The following is a 28,000-nucleotide window of genomic DNA, read 5'->3' as shown; positions in this document are numbered from 1 at the left end:
ATCCTTACTGGTCCATACTGGTCTTTATTGGTTCGTACTGGTCTTAAGTGACAGCAGAGAAACAAGCGTAGGCCAACTCTTACTGGATCTTACTGGGATCTACTGGTGCCTACGTATCTCCATTGACCACTACTGGTCCATACTGGTCCATACTGGTCCTTACTGCTCTGTACTGGTCCTTACTGGTCCATACTGGTCTTTATTGATCCATACTGGTCTTAAGTGACAGCAGAGAAACAAGCATAGGCCAACTCCTACTGGTTCTTACTGGGATCTACTGGTTCCTACGTATCTCCGTTGACCACTACTGGTCCATACTGGTCCATACTGGTCCTTACTGGTCTCTACTGGTCCCACAGACATTCTCATTCGTGGGGGTCCGCATCCCCTCCCCGCTGGCACTGATGGTGAATGGCCGCCGCCCCCCCGGCTCAGCAGTCGCAGCCCCCCGCCTGTCCTGCAGCTGCGCCCCCGAGAGCCCTTCGTTGGAGCGTTAATTCATTAATTGGGACGCTAATTAATTGGGGCTGGCTCGTTAGCGGCCGCCTTAACGAGAGGGGGAGGGGGTGGGGGGGTCAGGGGGGGAGCGAGTGGGGGAATAAAGGTGTGAGGGGACCCTGAGTGGTGGTGGTGTCTGTGGGGGCGTCAGTGGGGGCAATGGGGTCAATGGGGGCTTTGGGGTCAATGGGGTAAATGGGGGCTTTGGGGTCAGTGGGGTCAATGGGGACATTGGGGTCAAAGGGGGCTTTGGGGTCAATGGGGACATTGGGGTCAGTGGGGTCAATGGAATCGGTGGGGTCAGTGGGATCAGTGGAGTCTTATGGGGTCAATGGGGTTAGTGGGTCAGTGGGGTCAGTGGGGTCAATGGGGACACAATGGGGTCAATGGAGACATTGGGGTCAGTGGGAGCTTTGGGGTCAATGAGGGCTTTGGGGTTAATGGGGTCAATGGGGACATCGGGATTAATGGGGTCAATGGGGGCTTTGGGGTCAATGGGGACATTGGGGTCAGTGGGGGCTTTGGGGTCAGTGGAGTCTATGGGGTCAATGGGGACACATTGGGGTCAATGGGGTCAGTGGGTCAATGGGGTCAAAGGGGTCAATGGGGTCAGTGGGGTCAATGGGGCTTTGGGCTCAATGGGGTCAATGGGGGCAATGGGGACATTGGGGTGAATGGGGACACTGGGGGTCAATGGTCAACTGGTGACAACTAGTGGCAACTGGTAGCCAATGGGATGAACTGGTGGCAACTGGTGGCCAATGGGAGGCAACTGGTGGCCGACTAGAGCAACTGGTGGCCAATGGGGTCAACTGGCGGCCAACTGGAGCATCTGGTGGCCATTGGGAGGTAACTGGTGACAACTGTTGGCCAATGGGGTCAACTGGTGGCAACTGGTGGCCAACTGGAGCAACTGATGTCCAACTGGAGGTAACTGGTGGCAACTGGTGGCCAATGGGAGGCAACTGGTGGCAACTGGTGGCCAATGGGGTCAACTGGTGGACAATGTGAGATAACTGGTGGCAACTGGTGGCCAAGGGAGGCAACTGGTGGCAAATGGTGGCCAACAGGGAGCAACTGATGGCAATTGGGGTAACTGGTGTCAACGGGAGGCCAATGGGGGCAACTGGTGGCAACTGGAGCAAATGGGGGCAACTGGTGGAAAATGGGAGCAACTGGTGGCCATTGGGAGGTAACTGGTGGCAACTGGTGGACAATGGGAGGCAACTGTTGGCCAATGGAGCAACTGGTGGCCAATGTGAGGTAACTGGTGGCAACTGCAGGCCAACTGGAGCAACTGGTGGCAACTGGTGGCCAATGGGGTCAACTGGTGGCTCCCACTGGGAAGACAGGAGACATTTGGGGCCATTCTGTGTCCCCATTTTGGGGCCATTTTGGGTCATTTTGGGTCTCCTTTGGGGCCACCATTTGGTGGCCATTTTGGGGCCACCATTTTGGGGCCATTTGGGGTCAACTCTGCATCCCCATTTTGGGACCAATTTGTGCCATTTTGGGGTCTCCATTGGGGCCACCATTTTGGGGCAAATTTGGGTCATTTTGGGGCCACCATTTTGAGGCAAATTCGGGGCCACCATTTTGGGGCCATTTGGGGTCAACTCTGCGTCCCCATTTTGGGTTCAATTTGCCCCATTTTGGGTCATTTCCCCTCCCCCCATCCCCAATCACGGCGCTCCCCATCATAAAAACCATCCGTCCTTTTAATCGTTACGTCGTTAACGAGGTATCAAAATTAATTGGGGGATTGTAGGGGGGGGGGTTGTGGGGGGTGGGGGTCACAACACCACGAACACGGGGGGGGGGGAGGGGGGAGGTGAGGGAGGGGGGACGATCGTTTTGGGGGTAATTTTGCCTTTTTTGGGGTTTTTTTTAGGAATCGTCTTCGCCGTTGGCGCTGTCCCGGTCGTCCTCCCCCTCCTCTGCCTCTTTCTCATCACCCTTGATGGATTCCAGCTGGAGATTCGTTAATTAAGAGTTAATTAAGGGTTAATTAACGGCTTCATCAGCCACACCATCGATGCGTTTCACCCGTTTTTTTTTTTTTCCACCCCTTTTTCCACCTTTTTTTTTTCCTCCCCAATTAATCTCCCCTTATTCCATCCATTTCTCCCCAATTAACTTCCCATTTCTCCCCAGTTAATTACCTCCCCATATCCCCCCCCCCACCCAATTAATTTCCCACTTCTCCCCCAATTAATTACCTCCCCATTTCTCTCCAATTCACTTCCCATCACTTTTTCACCTGCTTTCCCCCAAATTTCCCACCCGTTTCCGCCATCCCTTCCCCCCCACAACCCCTGGGGGTTAATTAACAGCCCCGCTAATTACCTGATCATCACCCCTTTCCTCAGCATCCTCATCATCCAGCAGGTCCCCCTCCTCGGCCGAATCGTCGGCGCCCGCCTCCGTTTTGGGGCCACTTTCCTCCTTTTTGGTCGATCCCCCTCCCTGCTCCTCCTCCGTTTTGTCGCTCTTCTGCTCTGCGGTGCCCGACAAAAATGGGTCAAAAAACTCCAAATTTGGTCAACTCACCCCATTTTCAAACGGTGAGCGGGTGAAGTTTTCCCAAATTTGGGTCGTTTTGGGCTTACTTTGCTCCTTTTCGATCTTCTCGAGGCTCTCCAGGAGGGAGTCCACCTTCTGCTTGATCTGGCTCAGCTCCTTCTTGATGGTCTGCAGGTCGTCGCCTTTCACTGAAAAAACAGCCAAAATTGTGGCGTTTTAACCCAAAAAATGAGCCCAAATCCCATCAACTGGCCACAAAATCGGCCCTCGGTGGTCTCTTCAACAAAAATCCCCCCCAAAATCCCATGAAAAACGCTCAAAAAAGCGCAAAAATTCAACCCCCAAAATGGAAACCCTTCGTGGAGAAAAGGAAATGTGGGAAAATAGGGAAAAAGGAGGAATCTGACCCGAAAATGAACTCAAAAATATGAAAAAATGATGGTGGGAAAAGTGAAACAGAAAAGATCTGCCCCCAGAAAATGAAATAATAAGGGAAGTGGCTCAAAATGACCCAATGCACCCCAAAATGAAGGGAAAAGTCTTGAGAATCCACCGAAAACCCAACGAACACCCAAAAAGAACCCAACGAAAACCCAACGGATCTCCCCAAAACCACCCCAAAAAACCCCAAAACTCCAGAAATAACCCCAAAAAGGAGCTCAGAACTCAACTTTCTGGACTTGGAGATGACCAAGACTTGAAAATGAAGCCAACAAGAGGAAAAATCCAAGAAAAACCCAACAAAAACCCATCAAAAACTCAACTGAAACCCAAGCGAACCCTAACGAAGACCCAACAGAATTCCCCCAAACCCCACAAAATCCCAAAAACCCCACAAATAACCCCAAAAAGGACCCCAGAATTCAACTTTCTGGACTTGGAGAACACCAAGACTGAAAAACAAACCCAACAAGAAGAGAAACCCAACAAAAACCCATCAAAAACCCATCTGAAACCGAAGCGAACCCTAATGAAGACCAAAGGAAACTCCCCAAAACCCCCCAAAATCCCAAAAACCCCAGAAATAACCCCAAAAAGGAGCTCAGAATTCAACTTTCTGAACTTGGAAAACACCAAGACTTGAAAATGAACCCAACAGGAAGAGAAACCCATTGAGAAAGCAATGAGAACCCAACTGAAACCCAAGCGAAACCTAACGAAGACCCAACGAAACTCCCCAAAACCTCACAAAATCCCAAAAATCCCATAAATAACCCCAAAAATGATCCCAAAACTCACACTTTCCAGACCTGGAGAATACCAAGACTGAAAAACAAACCCAACAAGAAGAGAAACCCAACAAAAACCCATCAAAAACCCAACTGAAACCCAAGCGAACTCTAACGAAGACCCAACGAAACTCCCCCAAACCCCACAAAATCCCAAAAACCCCAGAAATAACCCCAAAAAGGAGCCCAGAACTCAACTTTCTGGATTTGGAGAACACCAAGACTGAAAAACAAACCCAAGAAGAAGAGAAACCCAACAAAAACCCAACAAAAACCCATCAAAAACCCATCTGAAACCGAAGCGAACCCTAATGAAGACCAAAGGAAACTCCCCAAAACTCCACAAAATCCCCAAAACCCCACAAATAACCCCAAAAAGGATCCCAGAATTCAACTTTCTGGACTTGGAGAACACCAAGACTGAAAAACAAACCCAAGAAGAAGAGAAACCCAACAAAAACGCAACAAAAACCCATCAAAAACCCATCTGAAACCGAAGCGAACCCTAATGAAGACCAAAGGAAACTCCCCAAAACCCCCCAAAATCTCCAAAACCCCATAAATAACCCCAAAAAGGAGCTCAGAACTCAACTTTCTGGACTTGGAGATGACCAAGACTTGAAAATGAAGCCAACAAGAGGAAAAATCCAAGAAAAACCCAACAAAAACCCATCAAAAACTCAACTGAAACCCAAGCGAAACCTAACGAAGACCCAACAAAACTCTCCCAAACCCCCCAAAATCCCAAAAACCCCAGAAATAACCCCAAAAATGATCCCAAAACTCACACTTTCCAGACCTGGAGAATACCAAGACTGAAAAACAAACCCAACAAGAAGAGAAACCCAAAAAAAACATCAAAAACCCAACTGAAACCCAAGCGAACCCTAACGAAGACCCAATGAAACTCCCCAAAACCCCCCAAAATCCCAAAAACCCCAGAAATAACCCCAAAAAGGAGCTCAGAATTCAACTTTCTGGACTTGGAGAACACCAGGACTCAAAAATGAACCCAACAAGAAGAGAAACGCATTGAGAAAGCAATGAGAACCCAACTGAAACCGAAGCGAAGACCCAACGAAACTCCCCAAAACCTCACAAAATCCCCAAAACCCCATAAATAACCCCAAAAACGATCCCAAAACTCACACTTTCCAGACTTGGAGGAGGAGCCTCTCTGGCCACTCTTGCTGTTGAAGCCACTCTTGCCACGCCGTGAGGTGTTGCCGGAAACGCGCTGCCGCTTGGAGGGGACGACGGCGCGGGCGATGGGGGGCGGCGGTGGGACCCGGGCTGGGTAGCTGTACATCCTGCGACCCCAAAAAGCTCCAAAATTGCCCCCAAAATCCCAAATCCTAATCCCTATCCAATCTCTATAAAGAGGATCTCTGAAATCTGCTTTGGGATCGGCGCAAAAATGGAGGAATTCGGCCCAAAATGACATCGGGGTTCACAGTGGAATGGATGCGATCTCCAAACCACCCAAATTTACCCAAAATGACCCAAATTGCCCCAAAACGGCCCCAAAAATCCCAAATCCCAATCCCTATCCAATCCCTATAAAGAGGATCCCTCAAATCTGCTTTGGGATCGGTGCAAAAATGGAGGAATTCGGCCCAAAATGACATCGGGGTTCACAGTAGAATGGATGCGATCTCCCAAGCACCCAAATTTGCCCCAAAAGACCCAAATTTGCCCCAAAATGGCCCCAAAAATCCCAAATCCCAATCCCTATCTAACCCTATAAAGAGGATCCCTCAAATCTGCTTCATAATGATCCCAAAATGGGAGAATTCGGCCCAAAATGACATCGGGGTTCACAGTGGAATGGATGCGATCTCCAAACCACCCAAATTTACCCAAAATGACCCAAATTTGCCCCCAAATGGCCCCAAAAATCCCAAATCCCAATCCCTATCCAATCCCTATAAAGAGGATCCCTCAAATCTGCTTTGGGATCGGCGCAAAAATGGAGGAATTCGGCCCAAAATGACATCGGGGTTCACAGTGGAATGGATGCGATCTCCAAAGCACCCAAATTTGCCCCAAAATGACCCAAATTTGCCCCAAAACGGCCCCAAAAATCCCAAATCCCAATCCCTATTCAATCCTATAAAGAGGATCCCTCAAATCTGCTTTGGGATCGGCGCAAAAATGGAGGAATTCGGCCCTAAATGACATCGGAGTTCACAGTAGAATGGATGCGATCTCCCAAGCACCCAAATTTGCCCCAAAAGACCCAAATTTGCCCCAAAACGCAACAAAAATCCCAAATCCCAATCCCTATCTAACCCTATAAAGAGGATCCCTCAAATCTGCTTCATAATGACCCCAAAATGGGAGAATTCAGCCCAAAATGACATCGGGGTTCACAGTGGAATGGATGCGATCTCCAAACCACCCAAATTTACCCAAAATGACCCTAATTTGCCCCAAAACAGCCCCAAAAATCCCAAATCCCAATCCCTATCTAACCCTATAAAGAGGATCCCTCAAATCTGCTTCATAATGATCCCAAAATGGGAGAATTCAGCCCAAAATGACATCGGGGTTCACAGTGGAATGGATGCGATCTCCAAACCACCCAAATTTACCCAAAATGACCCAAATTTGCCCCCAAATGGCCCCAAAAATCCCAAATCCCAATCCCTATCCAATCTCTATAAAGAGGATCTCTGAAATCTGCTTTGGGATCGGCGCAAAAATGGAGGAATTCGGCCCAAAATGACATCGGGGTTCACAGTGGAATGGATGCGATCTCCCAAGCACCCAAATTTGCCCCAAAAGACCCAAATTTGCCCCAAAATGGCCCCAAAAATCCCAAATCCCAATCCCTATCTAACCCTATAAAGAGGATCCCTCAAATCTGCTTCATAATGACCCCAAAATGGGAGAATTCAGCCCAAAATGACATCGGGGTTCACAGTGGAATGGATGCGATCTCCAAACCACCCAAATTTACCCAAAATGACCCTAATTTGCCCCAAAACAGCCCCAAAAATCCCAAATCCCAATCCCTATCTAACCCTATAAAGAGGATCCCTCAAATCTGCTTCATAATGATCCCAAAATGGGAGAATTCAGCCCAAAATGACATCGGGGTTCACAGTGGAATGGATGCGATCTCCAAACCACCCAAATTTACCCAAAATGACCCAAATTTGCCCCCAAATGGCCCCAAAAATCCCAAATCCCAATCCCTATCCAATCTCTATAAAGAGGATCTCTGAAATCTGCTTTGGGATCGGCGCAAAAATGGAGGAATTCGGCCCAAAATGACATCGGGGTTCACAGTGGAATGGATGCGATCTCCAAACCACCCAAATTTACCCAAAATGACCCAAATTGCCCCAAAACGGCCCCAAAAATCCCAAATCCCAATCCCTATCCAATCCCTATAAAGAGGATCCCTCAAATCTGCTTTGGGATCGGTGCAAAAATGGAGGAATTCGGCCCAAAATGACATCGGGGTTCACAGTGGAATGGATGCGATCTCCCAAGCACCCAAATTTGCCCCAAAAGACCCAAATTTACCCCAAAATGCAACAAAAATCCCAAATCCCAATCCCTATCTAACCCTATAAAGAGGATCCCTCAAATCTGCTTCAGAATGATCCCAAAAATGGAGGAATTTGGCCCAGAATGACATTGGTGTTCACAGTGGAATGGATGCGATCTCCAAACCACCCAAATTTACCCAAAATGACCCAAATTTGCCCCAAAACGGCCCCAAAAATCCCAAATCCCAATCCCTATGTAACCCTATAAAGAGGATCCCTCAAATCTGCTTCAGAATGATCCCAAAAATGGAGGAATTTGGCCCAGAATGACATTGGTGTTCACAGTAGAATGGATGCGATCTCCAAACCACCCAAATTTACCCAAAATGACCCAAATTTGCCCCCAAATGGCCCCAAAAATCCCAAACCCCAATCCTTATCTAACCCTATAAAGAGGATCCCTCAATTCTGCTTCAGAATGATCCCAAAAATGGTGGAATTTGGCCCAGAATGACATTGGAGTTCACAGTGGAATGGATGCGATCTCCAAACCACCCAAATTTACCCCAAACGACCCAAATTTGCCCCAAAACGGCCCCAAAAATCCCAAATCCCAATCCCTATCCAATCCCTATAAAGAGGATCCCTCAAATCTGCTTCAGAATGATCCCAAAAATGGAGGAATTTGGCCCAGAATGACATCGGGGTTCACAGTGGAATGGATGCAATCTCCAAAGCACCCAATTTTACCCAAAATGACCCAAATTTACCCCAAAACGGCCCCAAAAATCCCAAATCCACCCCTAAGACCCCCAAATCCCCCCAAAAACCCCAAATCCCCCCCAAATCCCTCCCAAAAGCCCCAAATCTCCCTCTGAAACCCCCAAAACTCCCTCAAAACCCCCAAATCTCCCTCCAACCCCCCCAAACCCCCAAAACCCCGAAATCTCCCCCAAAACCCCCAAATCTCCCTCCAAAACCCCCCCAATTCCTCCCCAAGACCCCCCCAAGCCCCCCCAAAACCTCCAAATCCCCCCCAAAACCCCCAAATCTCCCCCCAACCCCCCCCCAAAACCCACAAATCTCTAACTCCCCCCAAATTCCCCAAATCCCTCCCCAAACTCCTAAATCTCACCCCAAAACCCCCCAAATCCTGCCCCCAACCCCCAAATCTCCCCCAAATCCCCCCCAAAACCTCCAAATCCCCCCCCAAATCCCTCCCCAAACCCCCAAATCCCCCCCCAAAACCTCCAAATCCCCCCTAAACCCCCAAAACCCACAGATCTCCCTCTAATCCCCCCAAAATCCCCCCCCAAAACCCCCAAATCTCCCCCAAATCCCTGCCAAATCCCCCCCAAACCCCCAAATCTCCCTCCACCCCTCCCAAATCCCCCCCAAAACCCACCAATCTCCCTCCAAAACCCCCCCAAATCCCGACCCCAACCCCCAAATCTCCCCCAAAACCCCCTCAAAACCCTCCCCAAACCCCCAAATCTCCCCCAAATCCCCCCCAAAACCTCCAAATCTCCCCCAAATCCCTCCCCAAACCCCCAAATCCCCCCCAAAACCCCCAAATCTCCCCCCAATCCCCCCCAAAACCCACAAATCTCCCTCTAACCCCCCCCAAATCCCCCAAATCCCCCCCAAAACCCCCAAATTTCCCCCAAAACCCCTCCAAAACCCCCAAATCTCCCCCAAATCCCCCCCAAATCCCTCCCCAAACCCTCAAATCCCCCCAAAACCCCCAAATCCCCCCCAAAACCCCAAATCCCCCCCCCCCAAACCTGGTTACCTATCGTAATAATCCCGCTGAAAATCATAATCCAGATCGAAGGACGACCTGCTCGACACAACACAACCCCACCACCCCCAATTTTGGGGTTAAAAACCCAAGGATTCGTTTCAACCCAAAGGCGGGTCGTCGGGAGGGGGGGGGGCACAAAAACACCCCCCCCTCCTCCTCTGACCTCAGCCCTTTTTTTGGGTTTTTTGGGGTGAAACGAAGGGGTTTTGGGGGTGAAAAAGCTGAAGGGGCCGACCTGACGAGGGGGGACGGAGAAGGTGGGGCAGCTACTGACCCGTACATCTCGGCTGCTGAGCGTTTGACCCCTGCCTTGCCACGGTTCACCTTGGGCTCGGCCGCCAGGTTGATGTCTGGGGAGGGGGGAAATGGGGAGAAAATGGGGGAAAACGGGGAGATTTGGGGAGAAAATGGGGGGAAATGGGGAGAAAATGGGGGAGAATGGGGTAAAATGGGGAGAAAATGGGGAGATCGGGGGAGAAAATGGGGGGAAATGGGGAGAAAATGGGGAAAAAAGGGGGGAAATGGGGAGATTTGGGGAGAAAATAGGGAAAAAAGGGGGGAAATGGGGAGAAAATGGGGGAAAAGGGGGAGAAAATGGGAAGAAAATGGGGGAGAATGGGGTAAAATGGGGAGAAAATGGGGGAAATTGGGAGATTTGGGGAGAAAATGGGGAGAAAATGGTGAGATTTGGGGAGAAAATGGGGAGAAATGGGGGGAAATGGGGAGAAAATGGGGGAAAGGGGGAGAAAATGGGGGAAAGGGGGAGAAAATGGGGAGAAATGGGGAGATTTGGGGAGAAAATGGGGGAAAGGGGGAGAAAATGGGGGAGAATGGGGTAAAATGGGGAGAAAATGGGGAGATTGGGGGAGAAAATGGGGGGAAATGGGGAGAAATGGGGAGATTTGGGGAGAAAATGGGGGGAAATGGGGAGAAAATAGGGGAGATTGGGGTAAAATGGGGAGAAAATGGGGAGATTGGGGGAGAAAATGGGGGGAAATGGGGAGAAAATGGGGAGAAAATGGGGGAGAATGGGGAGAAAAGGGGGAGAAAATGGGGAGATTGGGGGAGAAAATGGGGGGAAAAGGGGAGAAATGGGGAGATTTGGGGAGAAAATGGGGAGAAAATGGGGGAGAATGGGGTAAAATGGGGAGAAAATGGGGAGATTGGGGGAGAATATGGGGGAAAAGGGGGAGAAAATGGGGAGAAAATGGGGAAAAATGGGGAGATTTGGGGAGAAAATGGGGAGAAAATGGGGAAAAATGGGGAAAAATGGAGAGAAATTGGGAGAAAATGGGAAGAAATGGGGAAAAAATGGGGAGAAAATGGTGAGATTTGGGGAGAAAGTGGGGAGAAATGGGGAGAAAATGGGGTAAAATTGGGAGATTTGGGGGGAAAATGGGGAGAAATGGGAAGATAAGGGGGGAAATGGGGAGATTTGGGGAGAAAATGGGGAGAAATTGGGAAAAAACGGGGAGAAAATGGTGAGATTTGGGGAGAAAATGGGGGGAAATGGGGGAAAATGGGGAGATTGGGGGAGAAAATGGGGAGAAAACGGGGGAAAATGGGGAGAAAATGGGGGAAAATTGGGGGAAATGGGGAAAAAACGGAGAAATTGTGAGATTTGGGGAGAAATTGGGGAGAAATGGGGAGAAAATGTCCCATACCACCAATCTCTCCCAACATCCCCCAATATTTAACACCTCCAACCCCTCTCAACGTCCCCAGATGTCCCCAATCTCACCCCAAATCCCCAAATATTCCATATCCCAATCTCCCAAATGTCCCCAAATGTCCCATATTCCCAATCTCTCCCAACATCCCCCAATATTTAACACCTCCAACCCCTCCCAATGTCCCCAAATGACCCCAATTGTCCCATATCCCCAATCTCTCCCAACAACCCTCAACATTTAACACCTCCAACGCCTCTCAAAGTCCCCAAATGTCCCCAACCTCACCCAAAATCCCCAAATATTCCATATCCCAATCTCCCAAATGTCCCCAAATGTCCCATATCTCCAATCTCTCCCAACATCCCCCAATATTTAACACCTCCAACCCCTCTTCCAACGTCCCCAAATGACCCCAAATATCCCATATCCCCAATCTCTCCCAACATCCCCCAATATTTAACACCTCCAACCCCTCCCAATGTCCCCAAATGACCCCAAATGTCCCATATCCCCACTCTCTCCCAACATCCCCCGATATTTAACACCTCCAACCCCTCTCAAAGTCCCCAAATGTCCCCAATCTCACCCAAAATCCCCAAATATTCCATATCCCAATCTCCCAAATGTCCCCAAATGTCCCATATCCCCAATCTCTCCAAACATCCCCCAATATCTGACATCTCCAACCCCTCCCAATGTCCCCAAATGACCCCAATTGTCCCATATCCCCAATCTCTCCCAACATCCCCCAATATTTAACACCTCCAACCCCTCCCAAAGTCCCCAAATGTCCCCAGTCTCATCCCAAATCCCCAAATATTCCATATCCCAATCTCCCAAATGTCCCCAAATGTCCCATATCCCCAATCTCTCCCAACAACCCTCAACATTTAACACCTCCAACCCCTCTCAAAGTCCCCAAATGACCCCAAATACCCCATATCCCCAATCTCTCCCAACATTCCCCTGATATTTAACACCTCCAACCCCTCCCAAATGTCCCCAAATACCCCATATCCCCAATTTCTCCCAACATCCCCCAATATTTAACACCTCCAACCCCTCCCAATGTCCCCAAATGTCCCCACTTGTCCCATATCCCCAATCTCTCCCAACAACCCTCAACATTTAACACCTCCAACCCCTCCCAAAGTCCCCAAATATCCCATATTCCTAATCTCTCCCAACATCCCCAAATATCTGACATCCCCAACCTCTTCCAACCCTTCCCAACGTCCCCAAATGTCCCCAATCACCCCCAAAATCCCCTTCTTCCCCTCCCCACCCAACCACTCACCCAGCACCTGCCCGGCGATCATCCTTCCATCCTCCCCAGCCACGGCGGCCCGGGCGTTTCTTTCAGTGACAAATTGAACAAAAGCAAATCCTTTGTGGACAGAACAACCCACGATTTTGCCATACTTGGAAAAAATGGCTTCCACGTCGCTCTTCTTCACCACCAGAGTGTTGAGGTTGCCGATGAAGACCCTCGAGTTGAGGGAGCGGGGGTCCGTCTTGTTGGTGACGTTGCTGGCCATGGCCTGGAGGAAAAGAAGAGGGGAGGGGGGGAGAGAAATGGGTTAGAGGGGGGGTTAAAGAGGGGGGAGGAAGGGGGAGGAGGGGGGAGATGGGTTGTAGGGGGGAAAAGGGGGTGGGAGGAAGGTTGAGGAGGAGGAGGAAGGGTGAGGAGAGGGAAGAAAGGCTGAGGAGGGGGAAGATGAGTTGTAGGGGGGGGAGATGGATTATAGGGGGGTTAAAGAGGGGGGAGGAAGGTTGAGGAAGGGGGAGATGGGTTGTGGGGGGATCAAGGGGGGGGGCAGGTTGAGGAGGGGGGAAAGGGTGAGGAAGTGGGGGGAAGGGTGAGGAGGGGGGAGATGGGCTGTGGGGGGGTCAAGGAGGGGGGAGGAAGGGTGAGGAGGGGGGAGGAAGGGTGAGGAAGTGGGGGAAAGGTTGAGGAGGGGGGAGGAAGGGTGAGGAGGGGAGAAATGAGTTGTAGGGGGGAGAGATGGGTTGTAGGGGGGGTCAAGGAGGTGGGAGAAAGCTGGAGGAGGAGGGAAGAAGGCTGAGGAGGGGGGAGATGGGTTGAGGAGGAGGAAGATGGGTTATAGGGGGGTTAAAGAGGGGGGAGGAAAGGGGAGGAGGGGGGAGATGGGTTGTGGGGGGGAAAAGGGGGTGGGAGGAAGGTTGAGGAGGGGGGAGGAAGGATGGGGAAGTGGGGGGAAGGGTGAGGAAAGGGGAGATGGGTTGTAGGGGGGTCGAGGAGGGGGGAGGAAGGTTGAGGAGGGGGGTGTCAAAATGGATGAAATGGGGAGAAAAAGGGGTAAGAAGTTGATGAAATGGGGAGAAAATGGCAAGGAGGGGTCAAAATGGATGGAACTGGGGAGGAAAGGGGGAAAAAGTTGATGAAATTGGGGAGGAAAGGGGGAGAAAATGGCAAGGAGGGGTCAAGGTGGGGTTAAAAATGGATGGAATGGGGAGAAAATGTTGGGAAAACATCATGGAAGTGTTGAGGTGATGTCAATGTGGAGTCAAAACTAAGAAAACGAGGAGAAAAGATGGAAAAAAAGAATGAAATGTGGTGAAAGTGCCATGAAAATGCCAACGAGGTGGGTCAAAGTGGATGAAATGTGGAGAAAACGTTGGGAAAAAGTGATGAAAATGCAGAGGTGATGCCAACATTGAGGTCAAAACTGATGGAATGTGGAGGAAATGTTGATGAGATGCAGAGAAATGTTGGGAAAACGGCATGGAAATATTGAGGTGATGTGGAAATGGATGAAGTGGGGAGAAAAGGGGGAGGAAATGTCATGGAAATGTCAGTGGGGCATCAAAAAGGAAGGGATGGGGAAAAAGGATCAAGAAAAAGAATGGACTGTAAAGAAAATATCAAGAAAATTTGAGGGAATGTGGAGGAAAGTGGAGGAAATTGAGGAAAAATGGAAAACAGGCAGAGCAAATTGAGGAAATGTGGAGGAAAGGAGGAGGAAAAGTGGAGAAAAGGGGGAGAAAATTGAGAAGATGTGGAAAAAAAGTGGAGGAAATTGAGGAAATGTGGAGGAAAGGTGGAAAAAAATGAGGAAATGTGGAGGAAAGGTGGAGAAAATAGAGAAGTTGTGAAGAAAAAGTGGAGGAAATTGAGGAAATGTGGAGGAAAGTAAGAGGAAAGGTGGAGAAACTGAATAAATGTGGAAGAAAGGAGAAGGAAATTGAGGAAATGTGGAGGAAAACTGGAGCAAATTGAGGAAATGTGGAGAAGAATGGAGAAAATTAAGAAAATCAGGAGGAAAAGTGGAGGAAAGTGAGCAAATGTGGAGAAAGGTGGAGAAAAATTGAGGAAAGGTGGAGAAAAATGGAAGAAATCTGGAGAAAAGGTGGAAGAAACTGAGGAAATGTGGAGAAAAGTGGAGGAAATGTGGAGGAAAGGTGGAGGAAAATGAGGAAATGTGGAGGAAGGGTGGAGGAAAATGAGGAAATGTGGAGAAAATTGAGGAAATGAGGAGGCAAGGTGAAGGAAATAGAGAAAAATCAGGAGGAAAGGTGGAAGAAACTGAGGAGATGTGGAGAAAAATGGAGAAAATGTGGAGGAAAAGTGGAGGAAAATGAGAAAATGTGGAGGAAAGGTGGAGGAAACTGAAGAAATGTGGAGAAAAGGTGGAGGAAATTGAGGAAATGTGGAGGAAAGGTGGAGGAAATTGAGGAAATGTGGAGGAAAGGTGGAGGAAATTGAGGAAATGTGGAGAAAAGGTGGAGAAAATTGAGGAAATGTGGAGAAAAGGTGGAGAAAATTGAGGAAATGTGGAGAAAAGGTGGAGGAAATTGAGGAAATGTGGAGGAAAGGTGGAGAAAATTGAGGAAATGTGGAAGAAAGGTGGAGTAAATGTGGAGGAAAGGTGGAACAAACTGAGGAAATGTGGAGAAAAATGGGGAAAATGTGGAAAAAAAGTGAAGGAAAGTGAGGAAATGTGGAGGAAAGGTGGAGGAAATTGAGGAAATGTGGAGGAAAATGAGGAAATGTGCAGGAAAGGTGGAGAAAATTGAGGAAATTTGGAGAAAAATGGAGGAAACGTGGAGAAAAAGTGGAGGAAATTGAGAAAATGTGAGTAAAGGTGGAGGAAATGTTGAGGAAAGGTGGAGGAAATGTTGAGGAAAGGTGGAGGAAATTGAGGAAATGTGGAGAAAAGGTGGAGGAAATTGAGGAAATGTGGAGGAAAGTGAGGAAATGTGCAGGAAAGGTGGAGAAAATTGAGGAAATGTGGAAAAAAATGGAGGAAACGTGGAGAAAAAGTGGAGGAAATTGAGAAAATGTGAGTAAAGGTGGAGGAAATGTTGAGGAAAGGCTGAGGAAATTGAGGAAATGTGGAGAAAAGGTGGAGGAAATGGAGGAAAGGTGGAGGAAATTGAGGAAATGTGGAGGAAAGTGAGGAAATGTGCAGGAAAGGTGGAGAAAATTGAGGAAATGTGGAAAAAAATGGAGGAAACGTGGAGAAAAAGTGGAGGAAATTGAGAAAATGTGAGTAAAGGTGGAGGAAATGTTGAGGAAAGGTGGAGGAAATTGAGGAAATGTGGAGAAAAGGTGGAGGAAATGGAGGAAAGGTGGAGGAAACGTGGAGAAAAGGTGGAGGAAATGGAGGAAATGTGGAGGAAACGTGGAAGAAATTGAGGAAATGTTGAGGTGATGTCAATGTGGAGTCAAAATGGTGGAGGAAATATGGAGGAAGTGGAATTCAGTGTAACACCAATGCAGTGTTAATGTGGATGGGAAATAAAGAGGAAATGGAGTGGAATAGAAGTGGAGTGGAAGAGGAAATAAAGAGGAAATGGAGTGGAAGTGTTAAAGAAACAAAGAGGAAGTGAAGTAGAAATAAAGATGAAATAAAGAGGAAATGGAGTGCAAGTAGAGTGGAAATAAAGAGGAAGTGCAGTGGAAACAAAGCAGAAATAAAGAGGAAATGGAGTGGAAGGGAAAAGGAAACAAAGAGGAAATAGAAATGAAGATGAAGTAAAGAGGAAATAGAGTGGAAGTGGAGTAGAAATAAAGAGGAAGTGGAGTGGAAGCAGAGCAGAAACAAAGAGAAAAGAAAGTGGAGTAGAAGTGGAGTGAAAAAGGAAATAAAGAGGAAGTGGAGTGGAAGTGGGGCGAATGTGGAGCAGAAACAGAAATAAAGAGGAAATAAAGGGGTAATAAAGTGGAGTGGAAGTAGAGAGGAAATAAAGTGGAAACTGAGTGGAAGTAAAGAGAAAATAAATGGAAATAAAGGCGAAATAAATGAAGTGGGGTGGGAGTAGGGAGGAAATGAAGTGGAAATGGAATGGACATGAAGAGGAAATGGAGTGGAAGTGGTGATGAAGAGATGAAGTGGAGTGAATGTAGAGCAGAAGTGCAGCAGAAACAGAAATAAGGAGGAAGAAAAGAGGAAATAAATAAAGGGGAGCAGAAGCAAGGAGGAAATAAAGTGGAAATGGAGCAAAAGCGGGGCGAAAGTGAAGCAGAAACAGGAACGAAGAGGAAATAAAGAGGAAATTAATAAAGTGGAGGGGAAGTGAAGAGGAAATGGAGTGGAAGTGGTGAAAAGAGGAGATAAAGTGGAGTGGAAGCGCGGCGGAAGTGGAGGAGAAGCAGAAATAAAGAGGAAGTAAAGGGGAAATAAATAAAATGGAGTGGAAGTAAGGAGGAAATAGAGGAAGTAGGGAGGAAATAAAGAGAAAATGGAGCAGAAGTGAAGAAGAAACAGAGTGGAAATGGTGATGAAGAGATGAAGTTGAATGAATGTGGAAGTGGAGCAAAAACAGAAATGAACAGGAAGAGGAAATAAAGTGGTGCAGAAGTAGAGAGGAAAGAAAGAGCAAACGGAGCAGAAGTGGAGCGGAAGTGAAGAGGAAATGGAGTGGAAGTGGTGAAAAGAGGAGATAAAGTGGAGCGGAAGCCCGGCGGAAGTGGAGCAGAAGCAGAAATAAAGAGGAAGTAAAGGGGAAATAAATAAAATGGAGTGGAAGTAGGGAGGAAATAGAGGAAGTAGGGAGGAAATAAAGAGGAAATGGAGCGGAAGTGGGGCGGAAGTCGATGTGAATGTCAGCGTGTTCTCTATGCAATGTCAACATGATGTGGTGGCACCGAAGGCGGGTGGGGTGAAGGGAGAACCACCCCTGGCAGCTCATTAACGACGCTAATTAACATTGCTAATTAGCAGTAGGCATCTCTGTGAACCGCAATGAGGAAGTTTCTGTATTCCTGATCCAGATCTGCTCCAGAACTCATCATTTCCATTGTGGAAAACCTCACATCCACGCTCCTGCCTCGTTAACGGTGCTAATTAACACCTCATTAGCATCAACTACCTCTGTCCAGCTTGACTACAACCTCTAATTAAGAGATTAAATACCTAATTAAGAGTCTCTGTATTCTCAGAGTTGGGTTTTATGATCGGGAATGGCCTCTGCGTTCTGCTGTACCACCACCTCCGTGCTCCTGCCTCATTAGCGTCACTAATTAACAGCACTAATTAGCAATAGGGAGCTCATTAGATCTTAATTAGACTCCCGAGTTCTAGCCAAAGGGTTTGGAAACCAGAACCAACTCCAGAACTCGGTGCCCCCATCATTTCCACCACAGAACCATCTCCTCCCTGCTCCTAACTCATTAGTTCCACTAATTAATCGCGCTAATTAAGAGCTCTAGAACATAATTAGAAACCTGACAGACCCTAATTAAGGGCTCTGTGTTATTCTGGATGGGTTTGGAGAACCCAACCAGCTCCACCACGTGGCATCCTCATCATCTCCATCACATACACGCCGCTATCTCGTTAGTTCCACTAATTAAGACAACTAATTAGCATCAAGCCATCCCCACGGATCATAATTAGTGGCTCTGCGTTCCTTTTAATGAGTTTTGGGGAACCCAAATCAGCTGCAGCACTTGGGAGTCCCCATAATCTCCAAGGTGAATCCGTCACCTCCACACTCCTCCCTCGTTAACCGCGCTAATTAACACCGCTAACTCACGCAGCGCCGCCAATTAGCACCACAGATGATAATTAAGAGCTCTGTTTTCCTGCAGACAGGATCTGGGATTGCAGAACGGCCCCGGTCCCAAACACAGAACCATTCCTGCACGCGGCCAGCTCGTTAGCACCGCTAATTAGCACCGGTAATGAGCGCCGTTAATTAACGTTTTTGATCAGTGCCGTTAATTAGCGCTACTAATTAACGCTACAAATGACCCCATGGTTGTAACGAGGGAGCTTAGTGGCTGTTTGCTGTCCCCGTCTGACCTGAAAGCCGCCCCTAATTAGCAGTGCTAATTAACGGCGGCGCTAATTAGCGCCAGGCTGTGGGAATACCGCTAATTAGGGGTGAAAAAGGGGAGGGGGGAAATGGGGGAGAATGGCGGGGGGGGGGGGGGGACCCCTGGGGCGGGGGTTAAGGGGAGGGCGCTAATGAAGGGCGCTAATTAAGAGCACTAATTAAGAGTGCTAATTAGAGGAGCCCTCTTACCGTGGCGTGGGGAGGGGGCGGCGCTCCGGGGGGGTCCGAGGAGGGTCCGAAGTGGGGGGTGGGACGTGGGGGGGCCCCATTGGGAGGTGGGGGGAGGATTTGGGGTAAAAACGAACGAAAAAGGGAAAAAAAAAAAAAAGAAACGAAATAAAAACGGTGAAAAAAAAAAAAAAAAGAAAAGAATTGAAAATTAGGGAAAAAAAAAGGGGAGAAAAATTCAGAAAAGGGAAAAAAAAAGGAAGTGGAAATTAAAAAAAATAATAATTGAGAAATGGAGAAATTAGGGGGAAAAAGGGGAAAAAAGGGAAAATGGAAAAACGGGGGAAAAAGGAAAAAAAGGGAGAAAAATTGAAAAGGAAAAAGTGGCACAAAAAAAAAGTCCAAAAAAGGGAAAAATGGAGAAGGAAAAAATAGGGAAAAAAGGGAAAACAGCAAAAATGTGGAGAAATGGTTTAAAAAAGAGCAGAAAAGGGGAAAATGTTGAAAAGAGGGAAAAAGTGTTGGAAAAAAATGAAGAAAAAATGAAGAAAAGGGAAAATGGTGAAAAAGGGGAAAAAATCTTTAAAAAGAGGAAAAGTGAGGAGAAAAAGTGGAAAATTGGGGGAAAAAAGTGTAAAAATGGGAAACTGAGAAAAAAGGGGGAAAAATGAAAAAAATGACGAAAAAAATGAAAAAATGAAAAAAGAAGAAAAAAAGAAAAAGTTGAGGGAAAAAAGAGAAAAAAGAGGAAAAATGGGAAAGGGGAAAAAAGAGAAAAGTGGAAGAAATGGGGAAATAGGAAAAAGTGAAAAAAGAGCTTTTTTGGGAAAAAAATGGAAGAGGGGAAAATGGGAAAAATGGGAGAAAATGTGGAAAAGGGGAAAATGGGGAAAAATGGGGCAAAACGAGGAAAAATTGGGGAAAAATTGGGGAAGAAAGAGAAAAACTGGGAAAAAAAGGGGAAAATGGGGAAAAAAGGGGAAAAAGGGGGAAAATCGGGAAAAAATGGAAAAAGGGAAAAAAAGTGGAAGGGAAAAAGTGAATGGAAAATTTGAGAAGAAAAACGAAAAAAAGAGAAAAAATAGAAAAATTTCAAAAAGGGAAAAGGGGAAAAAAGGAAAAAATTCAAAAAGGAGAAAAATCCAAAATAGGAAAAATGGGGAAGAAAGGAAAAAAAAGTGATAAAAAATGGAAAATGAAAAAAGAGGAAAAATGGAAAAAAGAGAAAAAAGAGAAAAATGGAAAAAGAGGAAAAGAGAAAAAGAGAAAAATGGAAAAAGAGAAAAAAGGAAAAATGGAAAAATGGGGAAAAATGGAAAAAGGGAAAAATAGGAAAAAAAATGGAAAAAGGGAAAAATAGAAAAAGTGAAAAAAAATGGGAAAAAGGGAAAAATAGGAAAAAAAAACCAGTGAAAAATAGAGAAAAATAGGAGAAAAAAAAATAGAAAAAAAATAGGAAAAAAATAAAATAAAAAAAGGGGAAAAATAAAAAATTAAAATAAAAAATTAAAATAAAAAATTAAAAAAAAAAAAAGAAAAATTAAAAAAAAAATTAAAAGCAAAAAAAAAAAAAAATTAAAAAAAAAAAAAAAAACACCTTTCAAAACCCAAAATGGGACGAAAAAGACCCAAAAGAGCGAAAGGGGAAACGCAGGGGGGGGGAGGGGGGGAAAAACTTGCTTTGATTTTTGGGGTGAAACGGCGGCGTTTTGGGGTTTTTTTTTTCTTTTATTCCCCCCCCTCTTAACGGCCCACCCCCCCCTCCTTGTGCTGCTTTTGGGGTGAAAAGGGTCGGATTTGGGCAAAGGGGGGGAAGGGGGCAAAACTTACTGTTGGCGGCGGCGAAAAAATTGGCGCTGCTCGGCCCCCAAAAAACCCTTTTTTGCCCTCAAAACGGGTTTTTGGGGTGAGAAAAGGGGATTTTGGGGGTGGTGGTGGTGGGGTGGGGGTTGCCAAGAGCGTCCTCGGATCGGCCGGGGGAGCCTGGAAGAGAAAAAGGGGGTCAGATTTGGGGTGAAAGAAGAGAAAACGAGGAGTTTTGGGAAAGCGGGGGGTGAAAAGGAGGGAAATTGGGGAAAATGGGGGATTTCGGGGGAAAAAATGGGGATTTAGGGGCTTTTGGGGGGATAATGGGGATTTTTAGAAGGGATGACTGGAGAAAAATGCCTTAAAATGATCAATTTGGGGAAGAGGGGATCTGAAAAAGGGAGAAATTGGGGAAAAATTATGATTTGTGACGGAAATTATACATTTTTCGTAGAAATGGGGGATTTTGGGGGGAAAATTGGGGCTTTTGGGGCTCTTCGGGGAATAATGGGGATTTTTAGAAGGGATTATTGGGAAATAAATGCCTTAAAATGATCAATTTGGGGGTTGGGGGTCTGAAAATGGGAGAAATTGGGGACAAAACATCATTTTTGATAGAAATTATACATTTTTGGTAAAAATGATTTTGGGGGGAAAATTGGGGATTTGGGGACTTTTCTGGGGGATAATGGGGATTTTTAGAAGGGGTGATTGGAGAAAAATGCCTTAAAATGAGCAATTTGGGGATTGGGGGGTCTGAAAAAGGGGGAAATTTTGGAAATATTCTGATTTGTGACGGAAATTATACATTTTTGGTAGAAATGGGGGATTTTGGGGGGAAAATTGAGGATTTTGGGGCTTTTTGGGGGGATAATGGGGATTCTTAGAAGGGGTGATTGGAGAAAAATGCCTTAAAATGATCAATTTGGGGAAGAGGGGATCTGAAAAAGGGAGAAATTGGGGAAAAATTCTGATTTGTGACGGAAATTATACATTTTTGGTAAAAATGGGGGATTTTGGGGGGAAAAATTGGGGATTTTGGGGCTCTTCAGGGAATAATGGGGATTTTTAGAAGGGATTATTGGGAAAAAAATGCCTTAAAATGATCAATTTGGGGACTGGGGGTCTGAAAAAGGGAGAAATTGGGGAGAAAACATGATTTTTGATAGAAATTATATATTTTTGGTAGAAATGGAGGATTTTGGGGGGAAAATTGGGGATTTGGGGGCTTTTTGGGGGATAATGGGGATTTTTGGAAGGGGTGATTGGAGAAAAATGCCTCAAAATGATCAATTTGGGGGTTGGGGGTCTGAAAATGGGAGAAATTAGGGAGAAAACATCATTTTTGATAGAAATTATACATTTTTGGTAGAAATGGGGATTTTGGGTGGAAAATTGGGGATTTGGGGGCTTTTGAGGGAATAATGGGGATTTTTAGAAGGGATGATTGGGAAAAAAATGCCTTAAAATGATCAATTTGGGGACTGGGGGTCTGAAAATGGGAGGAATTGGGGAAAAAACGTCATTTTTGATAGAAATTATACATTTTTGGTAGAAATGGAGGATTTTGGGGGGAAAATTGGGGATTTTGGGGCTTTTGGGGGGATAATGGGGATTTTTAGAAGGGGTGATTGGAGAAAAATGCCTTAAAATGATTAATTTGGGGGTTGGGGGTCTGAAAATGGGAGAAATTGGGGACAAAACATCATTTTTGATAGAAATTATACGTTTTTGGTAGAAACGGGGATTTTGGGGGGAAAATTGGGGATTTGGGGGCTTTTTGGGGGATAATGGGGATTTTTAGAAGGGGTGATTGGAGAAAAAATGCCTTAAAATGATCAATTTGGGGATTGGGGGTCTGAAAAAGGGGGAAATTGGGGAAAAATTCTGATTTGTGACGGAAATTATACATTTTTGGTAGAAATGGGGGATTTTGGGGGGAAAATTGAGGATTTTGGGGCTTTTTGGGGGGATAATGGGGATTCTTAGAAGGGGTGATTGGAGAAAAATGCCTCAAAATGATCAATTTGGGGGTTGGGGGTCTGAAAATGGGAGAAATTAGGGAGAAAACATCATTTTTGATAGAAATTATACATTTTTGGTAGAAATGGGGATTTCGGGGGAAAAAATGGGGATTTTGGGGCTTTTGGGGGATAATGGGGATTTTTGGAAAGGAGGATTGGTGAAAAATGCCTTAAAATGATCAATTTGGGGATTGGGGGTCTGAAAAAGGGAGAAATTGGGGAAAAAATCTCATTTTTGATGGAAATTATACATTTTTGGTAGAAATGGGGATTTTGGGGGGAAAAATGGGGATTTTGGGGCTTTTGGGGGGATAATGGGGATTTTTAGAAGGGAGAATTGGTGAGAAATGCCTCAAAATGATCAATTTGGGGAAGGGGGGGTCTGAAAAAGGGCAAAATTGAGGAAAAATACTTATTTATGACAGGAATTATATATTTTTGTTAGAAATGGGGGATTTTGGGGGGAAAATTGGGGATTTGGGGGCTTTTTGGGGGGATAATGGGGATTTTTAGAAGGGAGGACCGGAGAAAAATGCCATAAAATGATCAATTTGGGGAAGAGGGGGTCTGAAAAAGGGAGAAATTGGGGAAAAAACATCATTTTTGATAGAAATTATACGTTTCTGGTAGAAATTGGGATTTTGGGGGGAAAATTGGGGATTTGGGGCTTTTTGGGGGGATAATGGGGATTTTTGGAAGGGATGATTGGGAAAAAAATTCCTTAAAATGATCAATTTGGGGATTGGGGGTCTGAAAATGGGGGAAATTGGGGAAAAATTCTCATTTTTGATGGAAATTATACATTTTTGTTAGAAATGGGGGATTTTGGGGGGAAAATTGGGGATTTTGGGGCTTTTTGGGGGGATAATGGGGATTTTTAGAAGGGAGAATTGGTGAGAAATGCCTCAAAATGATCAATTTGGGGAAGGGGGGGTCTGAAAAAGGGCAAAATTGAGGAAAAATACTTATTTATGACAGGAATTATATATTTTTGTTAGAAATGGGGGATTTTGGGGGGAAAATTGGGGATTTGGGGGCTTTTTGGGGGGATAATGGGGATTTTTAGAAGGGAGGACCGGAGAAAAATGCCATAAAATGATCAATTTGGGGAAGAGGGGGTCTGAAAAAGGGAGAAATTGGGGAAAAAACATCATTTTTGATAGAAATTATACGTTTCTGGTAGAAATTGGGATTTTGGGGGGAAAATTGGGGATTTGGGGCTTTTTGGGGGGATAATGGGGATTTTTGGAAGGGATGATTGGGAAAAAAATTCCTTAAAATGATCAATTTGGGGATTGGGGGTCTGAAAATGGGGGAAATTGGGGAAAAATTCTCATTTTTGATGGAAATTATACATTTTTGTTAGAAATGGGGGATTTTGGGGGGAAAATTGGGGATTTTGGGGCTTTTTGGGGGGATAATGGGGATTTTTGGAAGGGAGGATTGGGGAGAAAAACCTTAAAATGACCAATTTGGGGAAGGGGGGTCTGAAAATGGGGGAAATTGGGGAGAAAACATCACTTTTGATGGAAATTATACATTTTTGTTAGAAATGGGGGATTTTGGGTCAAAATTGGAGGTTTTTGGGGTGAAATGAGGGGGTTTGAGGGAATTAATGGGATTTTGGGGTGAAATGAGGGAATTTTGGGGTAAAATGGGGGGATTTATGGTGAAATAAAGGGATTTTGGGGGGAATTAAAGGGATTTTTGGGGTGAAATGAGGGGATTTGGGGAATAAATGGAACTTTTTGGGGTGAAATAAGGAAATATGGGGTGAAAAAAGGGGAATTTTGGGGTGAAATGAGGGGATTTGGGGGGAATTAATGCAATTTTTGGGGTGAAATGAGGGGATTTGTGGTAATTAAACGGATTTTGGGGTGAAATAAAGGGAACTTGGGGTAAAATGAGGGGATTTGGGGTGAAATAAATGGAATTTTGGGGTGAAATAAAGGGAATCTGGGGGTGAAAAGAGAGGTTTGGGGGAATTAATGGAATTTTTGGGGTGAAATAAGGAAATTTAGGGTGAAATAAGGGGAATTTTGGGGAGAAATAAGAGGGTTTGGGGCTAAAATGAGGGGATTTGGGGTGAAATAAGGGAATTTGTGGGAACTGAAGGCAGTTTGGGGAGAAATAAAGGGAATTTGGGGTGAAATAAGGCAACTTGGGGAAACTAAATGATTTTGGGTTGAAATAAAGGGAATTTTGGAATGAAATTATGGGATTTATGCGAATTAATGGGATTCTGGGGTGAAATAAATGGATTTGGGGGTGAAATAAAGGGAATTTTGGGGTGAAATGAGGGGATTTGGGGAATTAATGGGATTTTTGGGGGTGAAATAAGGAAATTTATGGTGAAATAAGGGGAATTATAGGAAGAAATGAGGGGTTTTGGGGTGAAATAAGAAATTTGGGGGAATTAAGTGAATTCTGGGGTGGAATAAAGGAAAATTGGGGTGAAATAAAAGGAGTTTGGGGCTGAAATAAGGCAATTTGGGGGAATTAAATGATTTTTGGGGTGAAATAAAGGGAATTTTGGGTACAATGAGGGGATTTGGGGTGAAATAAGGGAATTTGGGAGAATTAAGTGGATTTTGGGGTGAAATAAATGGCTTTTGGGTTGAAATAAAGGGAATTTTGGGGTGAAATGAGGGGATTTGGGGAATTAATGGGATTTTTGGGGGTGAAATAAGGAGATTTATGGTGAAATAAGGGGAATTATGGGAAGAAATGAGGGGTTTTGGGGTGAAATAAGGGAATTTGGGGGAATTAAGTGAATTCTGGGGTGGAATAAAGGAAATTTGGGGTGAAATAAAAGGAGTCTGGGGCTGAAATAAGGCAATTTGGGGGAATTAAATGATTTTTGGGGTGAAATAAAGGGAATTTGGGGTACAATGAAAGGATTTGGGGTGAAATAAGGGAATTTGGGAGAATTAAGTGGCTTTTGGGGTGAAATAAACGGATTTGGGGGGGAATTAAAGGGACTTTTGGGTTGAAATGGGGGCAGAAGACAGCCTGGGGGGGGGTTGCGGGGGGAGGGGGGGGGGCAGGAAGTTTCGGGGCAGAAACCTGGATTTTTAGGGGAGGAAAACCGCAGCTGTGGGCAGAAACGGGACGATTTCAGGCGGGAAGGGCGGATTTTGGGGCGAAACAACGCGATTTTGGGGCTCTTTTCCCCCTTAATTGGGGGGAACCGGAAGTGGGGGGGCGGAAGGGGGCGGGGCTTCGCGTGGCACCGCCCCCCTCCCTTCAAGCCCCGCCTGCCCGCCGTTTATCGCCGTTATATCGCGATATTCCCCCCCACCACCCCCCCCAGCCCTCCCCCCCCCCCCCCCGTTTCTACAATTATCCCCATCCGCAGAGGTAAAATATGTTAGAAAAGAAGGAAACGCCTTCGAAATGGGGGAGGGAAAAGGGGGGGGGGGGAAAGCGCCGCGATTCTCCTCAGGAGGCGACAAACTGCGCCACAAACGGCGGCCCAACCGGGCCCCGAAAATCTCGAATCCACCCCCACAAAAAAAAAAAAAAAAAAAAAAAAAAAAAACGCCCCGAGCCGCCCCCAAAATACGGTTAAAAAAAAAAAAAAAAAACCACAAAAATTAAAAAGGAAAAAAAAAAAAAAAAAAGCCCTTTTTTTTTTTTTTTTTTAATATAAAGGGCCTAAAGGCCTCACCGCTGGGCCCCGCCGCCGCCGCCGCCGCCTCCTGGCTCGGGGGCTCCGCACAAAATGGCGCCCGCACCGCCCTCAACGCCGCTCGGGCGCGGGAGAGCTAAGCCACGCCTCCTCCCTTCGTTCCCGGCGCTCTCATTGGCTGGTGGATCTGCCGCTCTCCCGCGCGCCCAATCGGGTGGAGAGAGGGCGTGACCGCGCTCAGCACCCCTACCACCTCATTGGCTGAGCGGAAAGCTTGTCAACGCATTATCCAATAGGTGGGTGAGTAGCTGCGTAGCCCCGCCCGCTGGGGAGAAGGGTGGAGAGCGCATGCGCTGAGCCCGCCTCTTTGCTCGATCCTCCCCCACCATTGGCCACCGGCGGAAGGCGGGAGCAAAGCGCAGCGCGCACAGCGATTGGTTGACGCCACGCAGCGCCGCGCCGCCATTGGCTCCCAGCAGAAGGCGGGGCTTGAGTGCGCAGCGAGCGCAGCCATTGGCTGAAAGCACGGGCGCGCTGCGCGCTGATTGGCCGAGCCCTCCCCCTTCAGCGCCGCGGTCCCGAAAAGAGCGCTTCCAACCACCCCCCCCCCCCCCCGTCACAGAAAAAATAAAAAAAAAAGCGAAAAAAGCGAAATAAAACGAAACAAAATAATAAATAAAAAAAAAAAAAGGAAAAACAAAACCAAATTTCTGCTTTATTGAACGCGGCGCGCGGAAAAGACCGTAGAGCTACCGGCTATGGGGGGGGGAAGGGGGGAAAAGGGGGGGGGGGTCCGAAAAAAGACCAAAAAAATAAAAATATCGGGACCCCTCCCCCCCCAAAAAGGCGAGAGGGGATAAATAGGGGGAAAAAAGCCGAAAATGGGCAATTTTGGGGCGTTTCGGGGCGTTCCGGGGTTTGAAAAAGGGGGGGTGTTGGATTTTTGGGGTAAATTCGAGGGAATTTGGGCAAATTGTGTGGGGAAAATGGGTATTTTTGGGATCTCGGTTTTGTCCCCAAGTTGCCACCAAAATTTGGGTCCATTTTGGGGCGTTTTGGGGTTTTTTTTGAGCGCTTTTAGAGCCTCAAAGCACAGGGTCAAGTTTTGGGGTAAATTCTGGGGAATTTGGGCAATTTTGTGTGAAAAATGGTCATTTTTGGGGATCCTCGCTGTGTCAAAAAATTAACAGCAAAATTTGGGTCAATTTTGGGGCATTTTGAGCACTTTTAGAGCCTCAAAGCACGGGGTCAAGTTTTGGGGTAAATTCTGGGGAATTTGGGCAAATTCTGTGAGGAAAATGGATATTTTTGGGATCCCCTGTGGCGTCCTCGGGGATTTGGGGCGATTTTGGGGCAATTTGGGGCTTTTAGAGACTTTTTGTGGGCGTTAATCCGTAGGGAGAGTTTTGGGGTAAAACTGCCCAAATTTAGGCAAATTCTGAGGGGAAAATGGACATTTTTGGGATCTCCGTTTTGTCCCCAAATTGCCACCAAAATTTGGGTCCATTTTGGGGCGTTTTGGGGTTTTTTTGAGCGCTTTTAGAGCCTCAAAGCACGGCGTCAAGTTTTGGGGTAAATTCTGGGGAATTTGGGCAAATTCTGTGAGGAAAATGGATATTTTTGAGGATCCTCGCTGTGTCAAAAAATTAACAGCAAAATTTGGGTCAATTTTGGGGCATTTTGGGGTATTTTGAGTGCTTTTAGAGCCTCAAAGCACAGGGTCAAGTTTTGGGGTCAATTCTGGGGAATTTGGGCAAATTTGGGTCAAATTTTGGATAATTTGGGGCAAATTTGGGATATTTTGGGGTAAATTTGGGACTTTTTGGGGTCTCCAGCCCT

The 28,000-nt window shown here is 46.4% G+C and overlaps 2 protein-coding genes across 3 annotated transcripts in view; one reads left to right on the top strand and one right to left on the bottom strand.

Moving 5' to 3' along the window:
- TTC5 (tetratricopeptide repeat domain 5) overlaps positions 1-497 on the top strand; it is a 30,775-nt gene extending 30,278 nt beyond the window's left edge. Inside the window, exon 9 of the mRNA XM_090130092.1 lies at positions 360-497. Coding sequence (XP_089986218.1) covers positions 360-497 — 138 coding nt within the window. The remainder of the gene's footprint in view (positions 1-359) is intronic.
- On the bottom strand, positions 5-26,317 carry HNRNPC (heterogeneous nuclear ribonucleoprotein C). Of its 2 annotated transcripts, none has more exons than XM_090130093.1 (9): positions 26,201-26,317; positions 20,531-20,683; positions 12,525-12,768; positions 9,790-9,904; positions 9,543-9,590; positions 5,400-5,560; positions 3,108-3,209; positions 2,845-2,996; positions 5-2,469 (listed from the first exon to the last, which is right to left on the bottom strand). In XM_090130093.1, the coding sequence occupies exons 3-9, from the start codon at positions 12,763-12,765 to the stop codon at positions 2,386-2,388; spliced, it is 903 nt and encodes a 300-aa protein (XP_089986219.1). In that variant the 5' UTR covers positions 12,766-12,768; positions 20,531-20,683; positions 26,201-26,317; the 3' UTR covers positions 5-2,385. The 2 variants fall into 2 exon arrangements, with proteins under 2 accessions (XP_089986219.1, XP_089986220.1); XM_090130094.1 differs by having other exon boundaries at positions 9,829-9,904.
- Positions 26,318-28,000: the final 1,683 nt, after the last annotated feature.

The sequence above is a fragment of the Phasianus colchicus genome, chromosome 39 (genome assembly GCF_987193195.1).
Source record: "Phasianus colchicus chromosome 39, bPhaCol1.hap1.1, whole genome shotgun sequence".
Taxonomy (NCBI): domain Eukaryota; kingdom Metazoa; phylum Chordata; class Aves; order Galliformes; family Phasianidae; genus Phasianus; species Phasianus colchicus.
This window is presented reverse-complemented; position numbering and strand designations above follow the sequence as displayed.

What these genes read in the sequence shown, in the direction of transcription:
- HNRNPC (XM_090130093.1), bottom strand. Translation starts at nt 12,765, where the DNA reads ATGGCCAGCAACGTCACCAACAAGACGGACCCCCGCTCCCTCAACTCG. An exon ending in GATCGCCGGGCAGGTGCTGG is followed by an intron (nt 9,905 to 12,524) that starts GTGAGTGGTTGG and finishes CCCCCTCCCCAG; the next exon opens with ACATCAACCTGGCGGCCGAG. An exon ending in AGGAAAGGGGTGATGATCAG is followed by an intron (nt 2,470 to 2,844) that starts GTAATTAGCGGG and finishes ACGAATCTCCAG; the next exon opens with CTGGAATCCATCAAGGGTGA.